Here is a 21,052-nt window from a genome sequence, read left to right as displayed (position 1 = left end):
AAATATTATTTGCCCAACTTATCGTTGATTGATCTCTAAACCTTAGTTCTCACGCTGCCCGACGAGAAGAACCTCGCGCACAGCTTGAAACTGATCTTCCGCCGATCCTACGACAGGGCGCCGGAACCGCTTTGACCGCCGTGCGTTAACGCCGGCCACCGTTAAAGGGAAAGCCCTTAACAACTGACCTTTGAAATTTGATAGTCATAGGTTTCTCATAAAAAGTAGAAGAGGCAATACCATCAAGCCTCACACCTTTATCTGGTTGAAATTGGCTGACACAAATCAAAGCTAAAGGATTGCAGTCTACAAGTATATCACACTAAATAATTTTTCATAAAACTCTGTGTCACTCAAAATTGTGGACATCTTGAATGAGACGGAGGCATAGTATTAAATAATAGGTGATCCTCATTTGTTATGGTGGGATTTTTTTGTGAAATTGTCTTACTCAATTTTCGCATACCTTTTGTATCACGTTTTTGTTGTGATTAAGACATGAGTGTTCGAGTCAAAAGTTTATCTGTGTGGGGAAATTCTCTCCAGCCACTGAATTTTTGTATGTTTAAAACAAGTCTTATTTAAGAATTATAGATTGTCAGTGATATTTTTATATCATTGTTCTTAGTATTTCTTTTAAGTACGAAAGTTAAGGATTAAATGTTTATAGTGGGTTACTTAGAGTGAAAATATAATGAAAGGGGGAAAGAAATTCCGAGAAAAATAAAAACAAATATAACCTAGGAACAATAGTCAGATATTTTAATAGAAATCTAACAGATAAGGTCAAATAAATAAAAGAAATTTACACGTAACACAAAATATTTGGAGCCACTCTTTGTATATTGGTTCTATAATAAAATGTGTGTGTAATTAGTAAAACTGGAAAAGAAATAAATGAGACTTTAAAATGTGGACATACAAAAGAGCAAAATGGGATATACTTGTATAACTTTGTTCTCATTCACGATTCTCTCATTGTTCTTTCTTCACAAACTATGATTTATTTCCTTAGTTAAGTTTTACGGATTAATTTTGATTTATTTACTTCCAAGCTTTATTTATCTCTCGTATCTTACTTTATGATCCTTCAAAACATTGCGAAGAAAATTATGAAGAAATGGAAAAAAGATTTGTTGAGTGTCTCCAAATTATAGTACAATAAAAGGCCTTATTTAGAGGCTAAGGAAATTAAACATTGGAGATAATTTTTCACACACTTTAATAACTGAATACACAATCTAGTTACGAAGTGGTTCAAAGGAAATGAGCTCGAATTGTATAGGCTTAAACTTGCTAGCAACAACGGCGACGTAGTTGTCGATGGTGCCGGTGCGAGTATCCTTGGCGGCGATCCCGAGCTTGTAGTTTATAGCAGCTACTGGCGCGGTTTCAGCGCTTGTCACATACTCCACAGCCAAGGCCGCTTTATTCTTGTTGTTGTATTCCGACACCGCGATTTTCGCGAATTCTAAAATCTCCAGTGTACATGGATTCAGCGGCGAATACGCGCCGAGTAGCCTACCATCAGCAAATAAAATAAAATAAATATTTCAATTTTTATAATAAATTGTAGTAATACGCGTAGGCATTTTAACACAAATAGGCGCATACGGGGGAGGAATTTCGTCGAAGGAAAGGAGCTCCGGTGATGTATACGGATACTTGCCGACAACAACGGCGACATAGCGTTTGATGTCGCCGGTGCGAGTATCCTTGGCGACGATCCAAATCTGGTAGTTGAAACCAGGTGCCGCCCTGCTTTCAGCGCTTGTCACATACTCCACAACTAAGGCCGCATTATTCTTCTTGTTGTATTCCGAGACCGCAAATTTCGCGTTTTCTAAAATCTCCGGTGTACATGGATTCACCGGCGAATACGCGCCGAGTATCCTACCATCAGCAAATAAAATAAAGTAGAGTATATTTTTAAGAAATATTGATAGTGTAAAAAATTCAATATTTATAATGAACCGCACGGTGCAGCTGTCGCGGCTTTTGCGACGGATGATGCTGCTACTGCGGCCATGCCTGCCAACACGAGGCCTCGTCTCGTGTTGGTGGTCTCTGCAGCTGCCGCCACCACCTTCTCCAAGTCCATCAAGGCCCTCACCGTCTGCTGGCTGGGACGGGTGGTGGCGGTGGCTGGCTTGGTGGCGACGGCGCCACCAAAGAAGGAGGTGGCCATGGTCATGGATGATGCCATTGGGAATATTTAATTTGATAGGTAATTTAATTATGTGTTTATGTGTGTTGATTTTGTGATTAACTGTTTATGCTATTTATAGAAGTAATTGGGAGCTAGGGTTTCATGCAATGGTCATCCCTTTATTCTATCCGGAAAAAGTGAGGTGGCTCCAATTGTTATGTGCCACGTGTTATGGAATAAATATAATTGGTGCTCCTATTTCTTATGGTGTGGGGCTTAATTATTCGTGAAATTTTCTCTACTCGGATTTTGTAACACGTTTTTTTGTTGTGATGAAAGATGAATTGTGTCTGCATTCTCATAGTATCACACAATATATTATGCATCCCTAAACCCCAAGTATATATGCATTTTAAATAGTAATTTAAAAATTGTTTGCTGATTATGTGTAGGCAGCAAAATCAAATATATTAGCTATTCCTGTCTAAATTCACATGAGGATTTCGATATATTATTGTCCAATTTTTTTACTGTAACATTAAAATATGAATCATATATTTTCATTATTATTTTTTAGTTTATACTAATATAATATGAAATTGTTATCCTCTGACTATTGATATTAATAATAGAAAAGACAGCGAGATTCTTGGTGAATAAAAAGTAATTTATAAATAATTATCAATTTTAGATTTTACTTCTAATTTGTATGGAGAAATTTAGTTTATGTATATACTAGCTCATTATAAATAGAGGATGATGAAGAATAAAATATAGACATAATAATTTATATTATTTGCTTTTACTCCAATGAGCTAGCCCGAAATCCGAATGATAAGGATTAAGATTGAAAATTTATAACCCAATAAAATTTCAGTCGGATTAACCTGCAATCCGATTAGGGCTGGCTCTATTGCTATCCCTAGAAATAATACACTCCCTCCGTTTATTATATGCGAAAAAAAATGAGGTAGCTCCAATTGTTTTGTGCATGCCACAAGTGATGGTGTAACAGCCCGGATTTCTAGGGTAAAATAACTACGGGGGCTGCTACCAAAGCGGATTTAAAAGCACCAAGAATAAAGCCTAGGGTTTCAATTAAAGAGGTTTGACCAAGGTATTGAACGAACTACTAGGAATTTAGTCAACGATTAAATCGAGAGAAATAAATGAAGGATAAATATTATAACTGTGATCAAAAACAAGGGTTCAACATAATTCCAACGAAAAACCACAACAAGTCTCAAACTCCGAATTCAAAAGGAATAAGCTCAAAGTAACCAAGTGATGCTATAGTGTTCAAAGATTCAGCGGAAAAAGTCCAAGAGAAAGTGGAGCCATGTATGAAGACATAACTACACTCGATTGTTCAAAATAACCATCTTAATTAATTAATGTGCTCAACACCCACCACCGCTCGTCGCCATTCAACCTGCACATAAGGAAAACACATGCAGGGCCGAGTATTTTGAAATACTCAGTGAGCTCGTTGCCAAAACATTTTACAAGTTATGCCACCCTTACTATAGTGAACTCGAGGTTTTACACTTTTCAAAATAAATATTCAACGAGTATCACAAAATATATTTCCATAGATTGGCCAATCAAACAATCCCCCATTTTCTCATCAAATTCCACAATCACAATCATATCCATGGTGCGGCGAAAGTGTGGCCACACTTTTCGCCCACGAGACCGGCCGACTAGCAAGGACGGCTCCCGATCCCCACGTGTACACAGCCTGGTAGGGTTTGCAGCCCGTACTCAGACCCGAATTCGTATAACATATCCACAGCCCTAACCCAATGGAACGAACTCACAAACTAGGCATCGGGCGCACAATATCACAACAAAACAAACATAGGCATGGCATAACAGTTAAACCACCCTTATAACACCAATCAATATTTTTGCAAGAAGTAAAAGAGTTTAAGACTAAAGCCCACCTCGACTGCTTAGATTTCAAGTAGTTTTGCTTTTCCGTTATCCGGCTTCGCAACCAAAGTTTCACCTTTTAATCACATAGGCACATATCACAAATTAGGTTCAACACTACTCTTACTCATGCATGTCTCAATACTTTTCCCTTTTCCCAACGATTTATCTTATCATTACTAATCAATAAAAATCATATTTATCACACAAAAATATTTAGCCATCAAACACACACTACACAAACACAACACACACACACACGACACGCATACACACACACGCCACACACATACACGCCACACACATGTAACATATTCCCACATCCCTTTTATCCCACTTTCACTCAACCAAGATGCATGAGGGTTCAAGAAGACCGATTAATCGGTTAGAAAGAAGAGGAGTCGAGTAGAAACGAAGAAGATAAATATAAAATACCTTATGAGAAAAACGATCGGTAGGAATTAAGTATTAGCCTTGGTTCTTCAAGATTCTTGGATTGAACTTCAATTCTTCTTCAAAAGATGACAAAAATATTGGAGAATGGAAGAAAAATTGGAGAGAGTGGGAGAGAGGAGAGGGGCGAAATTTATTGGGGCAAGGGTTAGGGGTTCTCTTATTTATAGTGCTCAACAAGATCTTTAGGTAATTAAAATAGAATATTTGGTAAGATTTTATTCTCCACAATTAAATAAATAAATATTGTGAAGTAGGGAAGAAGAATTAACAAAAATAGACTAGGGTATCAAGGCATGTAATTTTCGAAATATATGGCTCCCAATTAGCCAAGATTTTGTTTTGGTATATTTTACGGAGTAGAATAAAATATCACGGAGCAAAATAAAATATTAAATCACCCACTTAGAGATTGGAAATAGGCGTGTAGTATGGTTGATATATAAGGAATGGATATTTTTTTTATATTAACTAAAATAAGATATGGCAAGATCTCTTGAGGTATGGAAAGATTTGGTAGAATATTTAAATTCTAGGTATGGAAGGAAATCAATAAGGGATCAATTAAAAATGAAATAAATTCCTCCTTCCCAAAGCTAGGTGATTTTCGAAAATCACCTTAATATTAATAGGGCTCGATTTTTCCCATTAAGAAATAGGGAAATAATTGGGTTTTGGATTTAATTCGGATAAATATCCCAAGAATTAAATTAAATCCGAAAAAAATAGAATTCCTTCTCCAAAAGTCCAAAGGTTCGAAAATCTCACTATTTAGGTGGCTAGTATTTATGGAAAATTTTCCCAATATTCTCACTCACCCTTAAACAAATAATTCACCTTATAATTTAATAAATCACATGCCACTTCACATAGTCAACAAGTTTGACTTTTCAAACTTCCCGGTCAAAGAAACTCATGCAATAAATTCATTTATCAAATAATTCACATCTCACATCTCCCACGTCATCAATAATAAATTTTAGGGCTCTAAAATTAGGGTTCGGAAATTCGGGATATTACAGATGGAATACCTAAATTGGATTAAACAATTGGTGCTTCTCATTGTTATGGTGGGGCTTATTTGATTTTTTTGTGAAATTGTCTCTACTCAAGTTTTGAACGGATATATACCTTTTGTAAAACGTTTTTTGTTGTGATCAATGCACATATTTTTAAATTGTGTGTACATTCTCACGTATTAACAAGGAGAGGTTTATCTGTGTGAGGAAATTGTGTCCACTCAATTTTTAGTACATGATTTATAAATTATAGATTGTCTATGTTTTTTTTACTGTATTGTTCTTCTTCCCATATTTCTTTTGAGTATGGAGATTAAAGAATAAATGTTTAGAGGATTAATTGGTGTTCCTGATTTGTTATGCCGGGGCCTAATGTTTGTGTGGGACTGAAAGAGACGATAACTTGATGAGAAAAGAAAGAACAAACCCTAGTCAGAGTTCTAGGGTTGGCATATTCTTAGGCTTCAACTATTCCTTACTTGCAATTTGGACCGAATTCGAATATTATGGAAACTGAGGAGACAAAAGAATTTTAGGGATGTGCTTTCTCGACAGCCGCTGACTTTGGGTTAGTAGACCGCTGGGTTGTTCTGTTTCCTCAGTTTCTAAAATTTGGCATTTTTCTGTCTCTTTTAGGCTCTATTTTGCACATTTCTCACAAACCACATCAAATTACCAAAATGTATAAAATATGCAATAAACAGACGTGAAATGCAAGTCTGGCACTCAAAACAGACCAAATATAGGTATTAAAAAAGTGCAAAAATCCGAGCTTATCATTAGGTAAACATACTTCCACTTCACCTCTTGATTATGCACATAGTAATCTCTGGGGTCCAGCTTCTGTGAGTTCTATTGGTGAAGGAAGATACTATATGAGCATTATTGATATTTCTCTAAGAAGATATGGATATATATAATGTGACCCATATTTCTCTAATTTTCTCACCTCACTTTCTTTTACAATTTTCAAAACGCTAGTAATTGCGTCTCAATTTTTGTGTCTCTAAATAACTTTTTTTAGGGACCATAATTAATAAATTAGTACTAATACTCTTAGACGCATACTCTCTCCGTTCTGCGGTAGTTGAGTCATTTCATTTTCTGCACTCGTTTTGGAAAAATCAAAATAAATAGTTAAAATGGAGGGAGAGTAGTAAGTGATAGAATAAGATAGATAAGAGTCTTATCTACATTATTCTCTCTCTTACTATACTTTTTTTCACTTTAATTATTTATTACTCCCTCCGTCCACAAAAATAGACTCATTTTGTCATTTTGGGACGTCCACAAAAAATAGTCCCATTTCTAAAAATGGAAAGCTTATCTCTCGTACTTTTCCCACTTTTTCTTCACTCTCTCATACTTTACTCACTTTTCCTCCATATATCTCTTACTTTACCTACTTTTTCTCCTCCTCTCTCTTACTTTACCAATTCTACATTAAAACCCGTGCCATACACAAAGTGATCTATTTTTTGTGGACGGAGGGAGTATCATTTTTCTAAAACGAGTGCAGAAAATGAAATAACTCAACTACCGCGGAACGGAGGGAGCATTATTGGCCATTGCGACTTTCGCGGTTGCCGACGCTGCTGCGGCGGCCATCCCCGCCTAAACAAGGCCACGTCTCGTGTTGGTGGTCTCAGGCGCCACTGCATTCTCCATGTCCATCAAGGCCTTCATCGCCAGCTTGCTGCTGCGACGGTTGGTGGCCGCGGCCGGCTTCATGGCGATGGCGCCACCAAAGAACGAGGTGGTCATGGTCATGGATGATGCCATTGGGAATATTTGATAGGTATTTTACAAGTGTGTGTGTGTGTGTTTTTTGATTTTTTCGATTAACTGTTTATGTGATACATAGAAGTTGGGAGCTAGGGTTCATACAAATGTGATCCGTTTATTCTATCCGGAAAAAGTGAGGTGGCTCCACTTTTTTTGTGCCACGTGTGATGGTATGCCTAATTGGATTAAATAATTGGTGCTCCTCATTTGGCATGGTTGAGGTTTATCTGTGAAATTGTCTCTATTCAATTTTTATATGTTTATACACCTTTTGTAACACGTTTTTGTTGCGATTAACATATGGTTGGGGCTTATCTGTGTGGGGGAAACAGACTCTACTCATTTTTTGTATTTTTATATAAAAATAGTCTTATTTATAAATTATAAAATATCATATTTTAATTAATTTCTCTTGCGGCCATCTTTTGAGTACGAAAATTAAATTTGACTGAAAATAGAATGAAATGGATAAATAAGAGATAATAAAGTAGTACAAGATACCAATGGATTGTAGCGCAGTTGGCAGTGCTATATCAAGGATAGGTTATAATAATTTACTAGTAATTGATATTTACTCTATTGAATATCTTATAATCTTCTGTCTAACTGTACATGATTTCATTATTTATTTGCCACTATATTTACAGTAATTTACAAAAAATTGATAAGTCTATTTATAATAATGTACATTTAATTTTTTTTATTTTCTTTAGGTGAACTCGCCGACTATTATTTGATTAGAGCTTAAGATGTTAGAATTGGAGTTTTTTTGTTGGATTTGGAATTATTTTCGAATTAGATTCATACATTCTCCTTTTTCATTCATTAGAATAAGTTTGTGTATAAAATTTTTATCATTTTTATAGTTGTATTTGTAATTTTTTTAATATAGTATTAATTTTATTTATTTATTCATTTATTTATTTATTGAGTATAATATATAGGGTATCTTCAAGGTGTGAAATGATATACTCCCTCTGTTTATTCTATCCGGACAAGTGAGGTGGTCCCAATTGTTTTGTGCCACGTGAGCCTAATTGGATTAAATAATTGGTGTTCCTCATTTAGTATAGTTGAGATCTATCTGTGAAATTGTCTCTACTAAATCTTTGTATGTGTCTATGATATTTTTAAGTGTATTCTCCTTCTGCCCATATTTCATTTTAGTACGAAAATTAGGAATATATGTTTAGCTAGTGGGTTCGATGAAATTTAAGCACATACGATCCAAATTATTAGTACAATAAAAGGCCTTATTTGGAGACAAGGAAATTAAACATTGGAGATAGTTTTTTCACACACTTTAATAACTGAATACACAATCTATTTAGGAAGTGGTTCGAAGGAAACGAGCTCCGTTTTTGGAGGCAGAACCACGCTGGCAACAACGGCGACGTAGTTGTCGATGGTGCCGGTGCGAGTATCCTTGGCCGCGATCCCGAGCTTGAAGGTGTTAACAAATATCGGCGAGGTATCAGTCGCTTTTTCAGCACTTGTCACATACTCCACAGCCAATGCCGCTTTTTTGTTCTTGTTGTATTCCGACACCGCGAATTTCGCGATGTCTAAAATCTCCAGTGTACATGGATTCACCGGAGAAAACCCGACGGAAATCCTACCATCAGCAAATAAAATAAAATAAAATGAAAATTAGAATTTATTTTTAAACAATTCAATATTTCAATTAGTACTATTAAATTGTATGGAATTGTAACACAAATAAATACCCCAGGGCGACTTTTGTGACGGACGAGGCTGCTGCTACGCCCACTGCTGACAGCACGAGGCCCCGTCTCGTGTTGCTGCTCTTCTCCACCGCCTTCTCCAAGTCCATCGAGGCCCTCACCGCCAGCTGGCTGGGACGGGTGGTGGCGGTGGCTGGCTTTGTGGCGACGGCGCCACCAAAAAAGGAGGTGGTCATGGTCATGGATGATGCCATTGGGAATATTTAATTTGATAGGTAGTTTAATTACAAGTGTGTATGTGTTTATGTGTGTTGATTTTGTGATTAACTGTTTATTCTATTTATAGAAGTTGGGTGTTAGGGTTTCATGCAAAGGTGATCCGTTTATTCTATCAGGAAAAGGTGAGGTGGCTCCACTTGTTCTGTGCCACGTGTCATGGAATAAATATAATTGGTGCTCTTCATTTGTTATGGCTATGAAATTTCCTCTACTCCACCTATTGTAAAACGTTTTTTTGTTGTGATGAATGCACCTTTTTTGAAATTGTGTCTGCATTCTCACGTACTAACAAGGAGAGGTTTGGAGAAATAATACACTCCCTCCTTTTATTCTATCCGAAAAAAAATGAGGTAGCTCCAATTGTTTTACATGTGGGGAAATTGTCTCCACTCAATTTTTAGTATCATGATTTATAAATTATGGATTTTCTATGATATTTTTATTGTATTGTTCGTCTTCTCATATTTCTTTTGAGTATGAAGATTAAAGAATAAATGTTTAAAGGATAATTAATTGGTGTTCCTGATTTGTTATGCCGGGGCTTTGTTAGGCCTCGAGGTAGGCCTAATGTTTGCGTGGGGCTGAAAGAGACGATAATTTGATAGGAAAAGAAGAACAAACCCTAGTCATAGTTCTAGGGTTGGCATACTCTTAGGCTTCAACTATTCCTTACTTGCAATTTGGAAATTATGAAGAAGAAACGCCAAAAAGATAAAATCAAATCTAACTTAAGAATATCTTGCAGATTAGGCAAGATAATTTAAAAGAAATCAAAGAAAGGAAAAAAGCTTGTGAGTCGACCTCCATACAATACGGACATGCACAGCGTCAAGATGTACTTGGTCGACGATACTAATGGTATCATCGGCGGAGGCAGGTGGGGTCGAGTGGGGTCGGCCGACCCCACCGCCGTACCCGGAGAACCGCCGGAAAACTCCTGCCACCGCCCCCCGACCCCACGGCATCCGGAAGTCTGCCCTACGATTCATCCTCAAGCTGGCAAGCAGCGCAGCTATGACGAAAAAACGTCATTGTTATTCTTAATCATCCTAATATGTATTGGATTAGTTTGATTGTGTCGGAGGATGAAGGCGGGGGGCGAAGACAGAATATGTCCTGGTAGAGAAGATGAAGTTCATTTTTCACAATTGGGCTTAGGGTTGGGCCTTTAGTGTAAGTAGTAAAAAGGAAAAAGTGAATACTATAATTATTAGTACTCATTTCACAAGATTTCCGGTATACAATACTTTTAATCATGTTTTATAATTTATTTTCTTTTTTTATTTTTATTTGGTAGTAACAATAAAAGATCCCGAGTTTATGAATTATTAGAAGATCGTCCGATAGTATATACTTAAAAAAAACTTAATTTTTTAAAAATTACCATAATTTAGGATGCAAAAGAGAGTGTTACTTAAGGACATAATATTTAATCTTTTACTTTTCACGAATAATTTTAGTTGGGACACTAACAATAAGGATACTTTATGAAGCGTTCGTGGACTGTGGTAGTATAATTTTAGACACACATATTAACGTTCTTAATATCATTAAAAAGGGTTTTTATTCGAATTTTTTGTTGTAGTGATAACAATTCAAACAAGTTTGAAAAGTTGAAATAGTTGAAAGAATGTTAAGCCGCGAAACAAGATGAGATGACTGATTGAACGACATCTTGATGGTATACTGTGAAAGGTATATGTTCGCTATAATAAGATAGAGATATTTCATTTCTAATGTATTTTTATTTAAATCTTTTTTTAAATATTATTGTATTTAGGGTCTCGTTTGTCCGACCCCACGGTTTTTTATTTCTGGATCCGCCAATGAATGGTATAATCCAGCTAATGGTTTGTAGAGACATGCACACTCGCTTTCTACATTCTCACCTACTCAAATTATTTTTATGTTCATAGTTATAAGAGAAGTCTTATTTAAGAATTATTGATTGTCTCTAACATTTTTATTGTATTCTCCTTCTGCCCATATCCCTTTTTAGTGTGAAAAATTAAGAGATGCTCCCTCCGTCTTACAATAGAAGTTTTAAAAAATGTAAAGAACAGTGGGTTGGAAAAGTTAGTGGAATATTGGATCCATTTTTTTATATTAATTTTATAATAAAATGTGAGTGAAGTTAGTTAGTGAAATATGAGACCTACTTACCATTTATGATAAAAATAAAGTGTGAATCTTATTGTGGGACGGACCAAAATGACAAAGTGTGACTCTTATTGTAGATAGAGCACTACAAAAAAATGTCAGTTTACCGACGGAATTACCGACGGAACATTCCGCGGGTGAAAATATCTTTTTTAATTGATGTAATTTCCGTCGGTAATTACGTCGGTAAAAACAAAATTACCGACGAGCTCTTTACCGACGGATTAGGGTCTTGGGTAAATTTTCCGTCGGTAAAGAGCTCGTCGGTAAAAAAAAAATTTCCGACGGAATTACCGACGAAAATACATTAATTAAAAAAGGAAATTTTTCATCTGCAGAAATTTCCGTCGGTAAATCCGTCGGTAATTTGTAGCGAAAATATTCCGTCGGTAATTCGTAGCGAAAATTTTCGGCCGTAATACCGTCGGTAAATTGACCTTGTTTTGTAGTGGAGGGAGTAAATGTTTAGTAGGTTTATTGGAGTTAAATAGAATGAAAGAAGCAATGGATTTGATAAGTAAGAGACAGTAACAAAGTAGGTCAATAGGAGATGTTGACGAAACTGTATAAGTAAAAAGAGAAAATAAAGTATTGAGATTAGTATTAAATTTTGCCAGAATTGAAAATTTAATTTAAGATTAATGTGTGAAATAATATACTGCCTCCGTTTATTCTATACCCGAAAAAGTGAGGTAGCACCAGTTGTTTTGTGCCACGTGTGATGGTATGCCTAATTGATTAAATAATTGGTGCTCCTCATTTGGCATGGTTGAGGTTTATCTGTGAAATTGTCTCTATTCAATTTTTGTATGTTTATACACCTTTTGTAACACGTTTTTGTTGTGATTACCAATATGGTTGGGGCTTTTCTGTGTGGGGAAACGGCCTCTACTCGTTTTTTGTATTTTTATATAAAAATAGTCTTATTTATATTATAGAATATCACTATATTTTAATTGATTTCTCTTGCGCCAATCTTTTGATTACGAAAATTTAGTTCGAGTGAAAATAGAATGACAGATAGAATGAAATAGATGTATAAGAGATATCTAAATTATTATGTTTAGCAACTACAGATGTTAAATATTAATTAGAATATTGATTAGAATTTGCCAATTCATACTAATGCTATAATGGCTTACAAAATAAAGCCAGTCCTACAGTTCAAACTAGATCAATTTTGTAGTGGATTGGGTCCAAATGATTTAGGCTTGATGAAATTTTGGGCCTGATATATTTTCAACCCGCCTAACCCTAGCCCAATTTCTAGCAAAGCCCGACAATATCACGTTGGGCCGATGTTGTATTTTATCTGGATATATAAGAGTATTGGATCCATACATAATCCATTCAAGTTATTATCATCAAAAGAACTCAACATAAATTAATCTAGTACTTTAATTTTGGTAACAACCCAATAATGCAACACTAGTGTATCATAATTGCACATTAAAACAAGTCATTGATAAGATCCATACTTAGATTTACATGTGTATCACTTTGTGGCATCAGATTCAACAACCTATAAATATCCATCATTGTAAGTTTTAAATCATAATCCTCTTCTCTGTATACTTATGATCAGAGGCATGGACTACAAAGGTTAGTCTACAATATTAATTGTTGCAAAATTGAACAAGAAACAATAATTTGTATGTTTTCAGGGGTCACATCTTTTTGGTAAAAGGAACAAGAGAAAACTTTCGTTGTTTGTTGTCCTTGTTCTATTCCTCAAATGCAAAACATCAGTTACATGAGTCATACTAACAATTTCAAACAACAGTATATATAATGAAATTAAATGGATCCAGTTATACTCGTATCAATAAATCAATCCATCTATTGTAAGAAGCAAAACTTGAAAAAACAAAAAATACCCAATTAAATGGATCCAGTTATACTCGTCAATTTGGGCATTGGCCCAATGTAACAGCCTAAAAGGCCCACATTTTGGCCCATATACATTTTTTCTAGTAGCAATATATAGGCCTACTTATTCGGCTGATTCCGGTTCTACCCGGTCTGGTTGACCGGGTATCCGGTTGCTAATTTTCATGAATCTTGGACCCAGAACCGGAAATGGACGGTTTTGGTTCTGAACCGGCCGGGTAAGAACCGATCGATTTCGGTTCCGAACCGAAACCAATTTGTAAACTTTAATTTACGTATAATAATTAACGTAAGTTATTTATTATTTACCCTAATTTTAATCTAACAACGCCATATTTAGCTTAGATTCAACAAAAACCATACCATCTCCACTAAGTAATAGTAGTAGTTTAAAGAAATTTGATCCTCCCATTAGCTCACAAGTTGCTTGTGATATCAAACCAGAGATATGGTATTTCTTTCACATATTTCCTCGATGAGTATAATGGTAAATAATAGAAGCCATAATTGAAGTATAATATCGAAACACATAAACAAAATTATATGGTCAACCTAAGCTAGCATTATATGAAAAATTATATGGTCAAACACAATTAAATCTACATTATTCCCAAATTTTCAACAGAAATACTTACAACCCATTTTACTGGGCCTTAAGGCCCAATACAAGGAAAACGACAAATTACCTCTCAAATATCTAATGGAATAACAAAGACACAATTTTATATTCTGAATATTGCAGTATCATCTTAATTATTACTTTATCAAAGTATTAACCGACAAAAGAAGATTGGTAAAGATTTATAGACATTTTTTTTATTAGCATTAGTATTAGAATAATATATATGTGCAATAATGGCAACTTTTTTGGGTGGGCAAATTGGACTGATGACTTTTAGCATTATTCAGATTTCTCCAATCTTTTCATATCACAATTCACACATCTCTCCACAACCAGAGAAATGACGGCTTATGGTGCTGTGTTTTCTCTGAGGAATACAATTCACAATATTCTACGTTGTTCTCGTTTTAGCCTTGTTGGTGGCTCTCAACAAATCTTAGATACCGTGTACAATGAGCTGGAGCCATGGGAAGAAACTCTGGAAAGATTGGACAAGACAAGTCCAAGCAGGAGCAGGAAGAAGGTGAATGCTTTGGATGGAATTATCAAAGATGCAATTTGGAAATTTGAAGACTCTTTGGAATCCCTTCTCGTTCAACAGATTCCTCTACAATTTGAAAGTATTCCAAAGAGAGTCTCCATTGATCTGCGGGGTCTGCAAAATGATGCGAATTCGTTGATCCAGAAGCTCGATGATATGGAGAAGGAGTACATTAGCATATGCCTCAAGACCAACCTATATCCTCATTCATTGGTTTCCATGGAACCAACTCGAAGATGATTGGGTTATCAGACCTATTCCAACTGCTCAAAATCCAACTTATGAAACGCCAATTCAGCCACGTGTACATGCTTTATGGCACGGCAGGCGTTGGAAAGACCGCTCTTGCAATCCAAATTTACGAAGATGCAGAAATTCAGAGCAAATATGAGTGTCGTGCGTGGGCTGCCATAGGCAGAGTACCTCAACCGCTCACTCAAATTGAACGAGGCATTCTAGCTCAACTCTGTGGAATAACTCCCACTGAAGGAGATGAAGAAATTAGTGATCACTACTTGGAAGAAAGTCTCAAAGGCAAAAAAATGCAATCCTATAAATATCCATCATTGGAAGTTTTAAATCATAATCCTCTTCTCTGTATCCTTATGATCATAGGCAAAGACTAGAAAGGTTGGTCTACAATATTAATTGTTGCAAAATTGAACAAGAAACAATAATTTGTACTCTCTCCGTCCCATAGTAGATGTCGCACTTGGAGATTGACATGAGATTTTAGGAGGTGTTGTATTGGCATGAGATTTTAGGAGGTGTTGTTTTGTGTGTTAAGTGAAAATTATATTAATGTGAGAGAGAACTTTTTCTAAAAAAGGAAAGTGTAACCTCTATTATGAAACGGAGGGAGTATGTTTTCAGGGGTCACAGCTTTTTGGTTAAAGGAACAAGAGAAAACTTTCGTTTGGAAACTGATTTGTTTGTTGTCCTTGTTCTATTATATTCCTCAAATGCAAACATCAGTTACATGAATCATACTAACAATTCAAAACAACAGTATATATAATGAAATTAGTTTGTGATAACAAATTAAGCCAAAATCATGCATAAGTAATATCTTCAATCAATTACAAACCATAAAAAATATTCAATCTAAACATAATCCACTCAAGTTATAATCCTGAAAAGGATCCATCATAAATTACAAATGCTTAAATTCAGGCGACAACCCAATAGCACAGCACTGTTGATGATCATTTCGTAGAAATCAAACCAAGATATCAAGAAGTCACTGCAGAAGTTGTTCAATTTCTATGTAGCAACAGATTCAAAGCCTCCAAAGAGCTCTCCTGCAAATCAAAAATGGATTACGGTTTTTGCTTAACAAACTTTTTTATATGTATATAATACCTTCATCCGATTGTCAATTTCTTCGTTATAATCCTCTTCCTCTGTATCCGCATGATCATACGTATATATGTCATCATTCTCTTCCTCCTCCTCGCCTGTATCCTCAGCATTAATGCCAATTTTTCAGTAAACATTTAAAAGATGATCATAACTACTACTACTACTCTTAATTTATTGATACCATCAATCACATATATAATACCTTCATTTTCTTCTCTTTGATACACCTTTGCTGTAAATTGTAATCACCATCAACAGAAACCAAAACAAGTCACAATTCTTAAATTCATGTAACAGCGATGCGGATGAAAAACCGCGATGTCTCACCTTCCAAGCTTAGATATATTGTAGTCTTCAGACCTGAAAATTGTACATAAATATTTGTTGATATTATGCAGCATCACAATTTAAATTAAGTCTGTTGAGCCTAGTTAGAATTTGAAATCTCTCACAGTTATCTTGCAATATATATCAAGACTAATGCATATTATTTGATTTGCAGTTGAGGACTAACCTTTGAAATTTGGCAGTCGCCTATGGTGCTGCTGTCCAAGCTGCGATTTTGAGCGGCGAGGGTGGCGGGAGGGTTCAAGACCTATTGCTTCTCGACGCCACTCCTCTCTCTCTTGGTGTGAAAACTGCTGGAGGCATCATGAAGATTTTGATCCCAAGGAACACCTCCATTCCAACAAGGAAGGAACAGGTTTTCTCGACTCACTCGATGAACCAGCGTGGAATGTTGATTCAGGAGTACGAAGGTGAGAGAACGAGGACGAGGGAAAACAACTTGCTTGGGAAGTTCACAATCTCCGGGATCCCTCCTGCTCCGAGGGGGGTTCCTCAGATCGCTGTCAGGTTCGACATCGATGCCAGTGGGATCTTAAATGTCTCTGCTGAGGACAAGAGTACTGGCCAGAAGACCAAGATCACCATCACCAAGAGTAGGTTCTCCAGACCACAAGAAGAAGGTCGAGGCTAAGTCTTTTGGGATGAGTTCTCCTGACTGTATCACTTGATGAATGGCGTTCGAGAAGTACTTTGCACGAGACCTTAATGACTCAATGGTTAAGCCTATCGCAATGGCTTCCCGAATATTTGTAGTGTTTTTGGCCTTCAACCTTCCGATCCATGTTTAAAAGGGAAGGGACACTCTCCTTCATAAGAATGCCCAACACTTTCAATCATATTTAACCTATAATAATAGTCAATCCATGCATAATCCTCTCAACTTATAATCCTCAAAAGAATCCAACATAAGTTACAATACTTAAATTCATGTGACAACCCAATACAACACAGTGATAATTCATTTATTGCCATTGAGAAATTTCTTACTCTGATTTACATATGTATCATTTGTAGCAGCAAATTCAAAGACTTGACAAGCTCTCCTGCAAATCAAAACTGGATTACACCACTTTCAACTACTAATAAGAGTCATATCTCTTGCTTAATCAATGCTGCTGAAAATACCTAAATGAACTTCCCATTTAACTAGCAAGATTCATCTTTTTAGGTGTGCACTGCAAAAATAAAAAAGAAAAATACGAACTAACATGCTCTTCGACGTTGGCATAAACCCACCACCTTCTTCATCACTCCTCTGCCAAAACAACTAAACACAACATCAATTATTAAACCACATTCTTCCACATAAAACAAACAAGAAAGTTTACAAACTCACATGCTCCTTAAGGTTGGTGCTTTCCTCATGATCATACGTATATCCGTCATCATTCTCTTCCTCATCTTCGCCATTTGTATCCTCATCAGCACCCTCACCTATATACTCAACATTAGTGACAAATTGTCAGTAAAAGATTAAAGACGTGCATTCACATATATAATACCTTCACCATTCTCTTCCTTATCCTCATGATCGTACATGTATTCCCACTCATTCTTTGCTCACCCTCTTCGCATGTCACCTCAACTTTCCTGCAGCAATGAATCAGAAAGAGGATTACTGTACAATGTGTTTAAATTGAACAAGAAACAATAATTTGTATGTTTTCAGGAATCACATCTTTTTGGTAAAAAGAAACAAGATAAAGCTTTTGTTAGCAAAGTGATTCTAAACCTCAAAAGCAAAATATCAGACACGTGAATCAGAATCAGAATCAGATAAACAATTCAAACTAATTAAACCAATAATAGTTTTGATTCCATATAATTCACTGAACTTATAATAGCCAGCATATCCTAAGCAAGTCACAATTCTTAAATTTGTGTAATACTCTACAAAACATGGTGTCTCACCTTATCGGCTCAGGTATAGGGTCACCTCCATACCTGAAAATTGATAAATATATGGTAGGAAGTTGTAGCAACCTAATATATCTGGAAATAATATTAAGAGAAAGACAAGATATTATATGCAGTTGGAGGACTAACCTTTCATATTTGAAAGATGTAGGTTTCTCGTAAAAAGAAGAAGCATAACACCAACACATGGTTGCAATTGGGTGGCACAAATCAAAGCTAAAGGATTGCAGTCCTCCAATTCAATCTCTATTGTACATCCACATTGGTCTAGAAAAGCAGGCCTGCCGATCTCTTTTAGCTTGTAGCAATGTTTCATACTTAGGTATTTAAGCACAGGGAAGCTTGGGTATGCTGGTTTCCATTGCACCAAATCACTTTCTTCTATTAGAAGAAACACAAGCGACCTAAAACTACCCTTTTGTGCTTCCCACTTTGAACTCTGAAAAGCGTAGGATCGCAATTTGAGCACTTTAAGACGTGGCAAAGAGCCAATGACATCCAAGTATTCCAATGGAAAACCCATGCCACTCAAATGCAACTTTTCCAAACGATGTGGCAACTTCAATGACCCTGGAGTCACCGGGAAAACATGACCTTGCTTGACCGCGGGATTCATAATACTTAATTTGAGTGTCCGCAAACTTCCAAGTGCTGAAATGCAACGAAAGCAACTCAAAAGGTCGTTATGGTCGTCATTAGGCGTCAACTCAATCTGTATCCCTAATTTGGTTATGTTAGGAATTCTTTCGGGGAGTTCCAAGATAGTACAAATGCTAGCATTCACACCTACAAGTGTTGTGAGCCTATTCAAAGGAGCAACATGAGACGGAGCTACAAGGCTTTTTCCCAAGATCTCAATATGTTCTAACTCTTGCATATCCCATATGGTTATTGGTACATATGATGGAACTCCACAACGTCTAACCTTCATATGGGGATGGATAATCAAGACTCGAAGGTTGAAGAGTTTGGATATGGTTGCTGGGAGTTCTCCGTTGCAAGTTAGGGTAAGGTACTTTAGTTGGACTAGTGTCAACATTTCTGTTGGAAATGTATAGAAACGTTGTGTAAGAGCATCTATTTCCCTAAGCAATTTGAAACCGACATCTATAGGGATTGGATATTGGTGGTAAGGGCCATAGAAAAGGAGAGAACGTGTAAAGAATGCACAGTTCAATCTCACTGAGTAGCGAAACTCTTTGATGCCGAATAAAATGTTATTTTCGAGACACAAGCCACGCTGACCTTTTAGACATTTTTCTTCGGCATCAATCAACTTATTTAAGACATGATAAAACTTGTTCTTATGAGCTTCTGTTCTACACACGTGCCGCCACGAAGAATGAAGCCAACACATTTTATAATCACCAATATCAAACTCTTCATAGTCATAATTTTTATCCACGCTCTTAAAGCTGCGTAAAACAAGACTGTAGTCGAAAACTAAACGTTTCAAACAATACACATCATACCACAAACCTTCAGCAGCGAGCATAATGGTGATCTTGGAAGTTGGGGTGTCATAATCTTGAGGGAAAACTCCCATAAACAGAAAAGGCATTTTCAGACATTGAGGCAAATAGTCGTAACTTGGGAAAAGTACCTTTGATATTTCATTATATGCATCCTTGAAGACTGAATTTTTCTTTTCTGCTACTTCTTTCCAGTAGGCTGGATCTCTATTTTGCTTGGATTTCGATAGGGTATCAGCAACGGTGAGTATCAAGAGAGGGAGACCTTCACAAAGCTTGGCGATTTTGGTGGCAGCTTTGTGAAGTTGAGGAGGGCAACTCTCATCACCAAACACCTTCTCGCATAGTAGATCCATACTTTCGTCTTCCTTCAAAAACCGCACCTCATACAAAGTATCATTTTGCACATAACCATGTATCAATTGTCGATGTCGACCAGTAAGCAAGACATGAATGCATCCATTTTGTATGTATGGAATGGAATGTTCCAAGCAATTCCATGCATCTGTCACCCAAACATCATCCAGCACAATGAGGCATTTCTTGCCATACAATCTTTCTGTTAAGCACTCACCTATTTCTTCATCTCCTTGTGGAGTTCCAGACAGTTGAGCTAGAATTCCTCGTGAAATTTCACTGAACGGTTGATGTACTCTACCTACGGTCGCCCACGCGCAACACTCATATTTTCTCTGAACTTCAGTATCTTGATAGATTTTCATAGCAAGAGCGGTCTTACCAACGCCTGCCATTCCATAAAGTGCGTAGAAACAAATCATGTCGTAGTCTACCATAATACGGGATTTGAGTTGTTGGAATTGGTCTGATAATCCAATCATCTTTGAGTCGGTTCCATGAAAGCCAATTATTGAGGAAATAGGTTTGTCTTGAGGCATATTCTCTACTTCATAAATGTACTCCTTCTCCATATCCTTGAGCTTCTGGATCAACGAATTCGCATCACTTCGTAGACTCTGAAGATCAATGGAGACAATATCTGGAATACTTTCAAATTGTAAAGGGATCTGTTGAACGAGAAGGGATTCCAAAGAGTCTTCAAATCTCCAAATAGCCTCTTTGATTCTTCCATCCAAAGCATTCACCTTCTTCCTGCTCCTGCTTGGGCTCGTCCCGTCCAATCTTTCCAGAATATTTCCCCAGAGCCGCACCTTATTATACACGCCTTTGATGATTTTTTCAGAGCGACCAACGAGGCTAAAACGAGAACAACGGAGAATATTTTTAATTGTATTCTTAAGAGAAAGCACAGCACCATAAGCCGTCATTCCTCTGATATCAAAGTTGTATGTGAATTGTGATCAAAGCAGTGATATGAAAGAAATGGAGAAATCTGAACAATGTTAGTATTAAACATAAACAAGTCCAATTTGGCCAGCCAAAAAGAGTTGCATTATTGGCACATGCAGTACTTCTC

General features: G+C 36.4%; 4 protein-coding genes across 10 annotated transcripts; 1 reads left to right on the top strand and 3 right to left on the bottom strand.

Moving 5' to 3' along the window:
- Positions 1 to 1,110: 1,110 nt before the first annotated feature.
- Positions 1,111 to 2,237, bottom strand: LOC125201189 (multicystatin-like). The gene is made up of 3 exons (XM_048099198.1): positions 1,980 to 2,237; positions 1,615 to 1,893; positions 1,111 to 1,521 (listed from the first exon to the last, which is right to left on the bottom strand). Exons 1-3 carry the CDS (start codon positions 2,204 to 2,206, stop codon positions 1,242 to 1,244), a joined length of 786 nt encoding a protein of 261 aa, XP_047955155.1. The 5' UTR covers positions 2,207 to 2,237; the 3' UTR covers positions 1,111 to 1,241.
- A 6,376-nt stretch (positions 2,238 to 8,613) lies between these two features.
- LOC125201190 lies at positions 8,614 to 9,333 on the bottom strand. Its single transcript, XM_048099199.1, has 2 exons — positions 9,069 to 9,333; positions 8,614 to 8,956 (listed from the first exon to the last, which is right to left on the bottom strand). The coding sequence occupies exons 1-2, from the start codon at positions 9,278 to 9,280 to the stop codon at positions 8,665 to 8,667; spliced, it is 504 nt and encodes a 167-aa protein (XP_047955156.1). The 5' UTR covers positions 9,281 to 9,333; the 3' UTR covers positions 8,614 to 8,664.
- Positions 9,334 to 14,754: 5,421 nt separating this feature from the next.
- On the top strand, positions 14,755 to 16,859 carry LOC125189477 (heat shock cognate 70 kDa protein 2-like). The gene is made up of 2 exons (XM_048086751.1): positions 14,755 to 15,052; positions 16,411 to 16,859. The coding sequence occupies exons 1-2, from the start codon at positions 14,755 to 14,757 to the stop codon at positions 16,857 to 16,859; spliced, it is 747 nt and encodes a 248-aa protein (XP_047942708.1).
- LOC125201185 (putative late blight resistance protein homolog R1A-10) lies at positions 15,560 to 20,950 on the bottom strand. 7 transcript variants are annotated; one of them, XM_048099181.1, is made up of 11 exons: positions 18,275 to 20,950; positions 18,140 to 18,172; positions 17,731 to 17,818; positions 17,565 to 17,662; positions 17,437 to 17,495; positions 17,216 to 17,271; positions 16,395 to 17,072; positions 16,208 to 16,240; positions 16,083 to 16,112; positions 15,881 to 15,975; positions 15,560 to 15,819 (listed from the first exon to the last, which is right to left on the bottom strand). In XM_048099181.1, exons 1-2 carry the CDS (start codon positions 20,901 to 20,903, stop codon positions 18,141 to 18,143), a joined length of 2,661 nt encoding a protein of 886 aa, XP_047955138.1. In that variant the 5' UTR covers positions 20,904 to 20,950; the 3' UTR covers positions 15,560 to 15,819; positions 15,881 to 15,975; positions 16,083 to 16,112; positions 16,208 to 16,240; positions 16,395 to 17,072; positions 17,216 to 17,271; positions 17,437 to 17,495; positions 17,565 to 17,662; positions 17,731 to 17,818; position 18,140. The 7 variants fall into 7 exon arrangements, with proteins under 7 accessions (XP_047955138.1, XP_047955134.1, XP_047955136.1 ...); XM_048099177.1 differs by having other exon boundaries at positions 16,083 to 16,240; positions 17,354 to 17,495; XM_048099179.1 differs by having other exon boundaries at positions 16,083 to 16,240; positions 16,395 to 17,034; positions 17,354 to 17,495.
- Positions 20,951 to 21,052: the final 102 nt, after the last annotated feature.

This window comes from Salvia hispanica, chromosome 1, assembly GCF_023119035.1.
Source record: "Salvia hispanica cultivar TCC Black 2014 chromosome 1, UniMelb_Shisp_WGS_1.0, whole genome shotgun sequence".
NCBI classification, from domain to species: domain Eukaryota; kingdom Viridiplantae; phylum Streptophyta; class Magnoliopsida; order Lamiales; family Lamiaceae; genus Salvia; species Salvia hispanica.
Note: the sequence above shows the minus strand (reverse complement) of the source record. Positions and strands in the feature narration are given on the sequence as shown.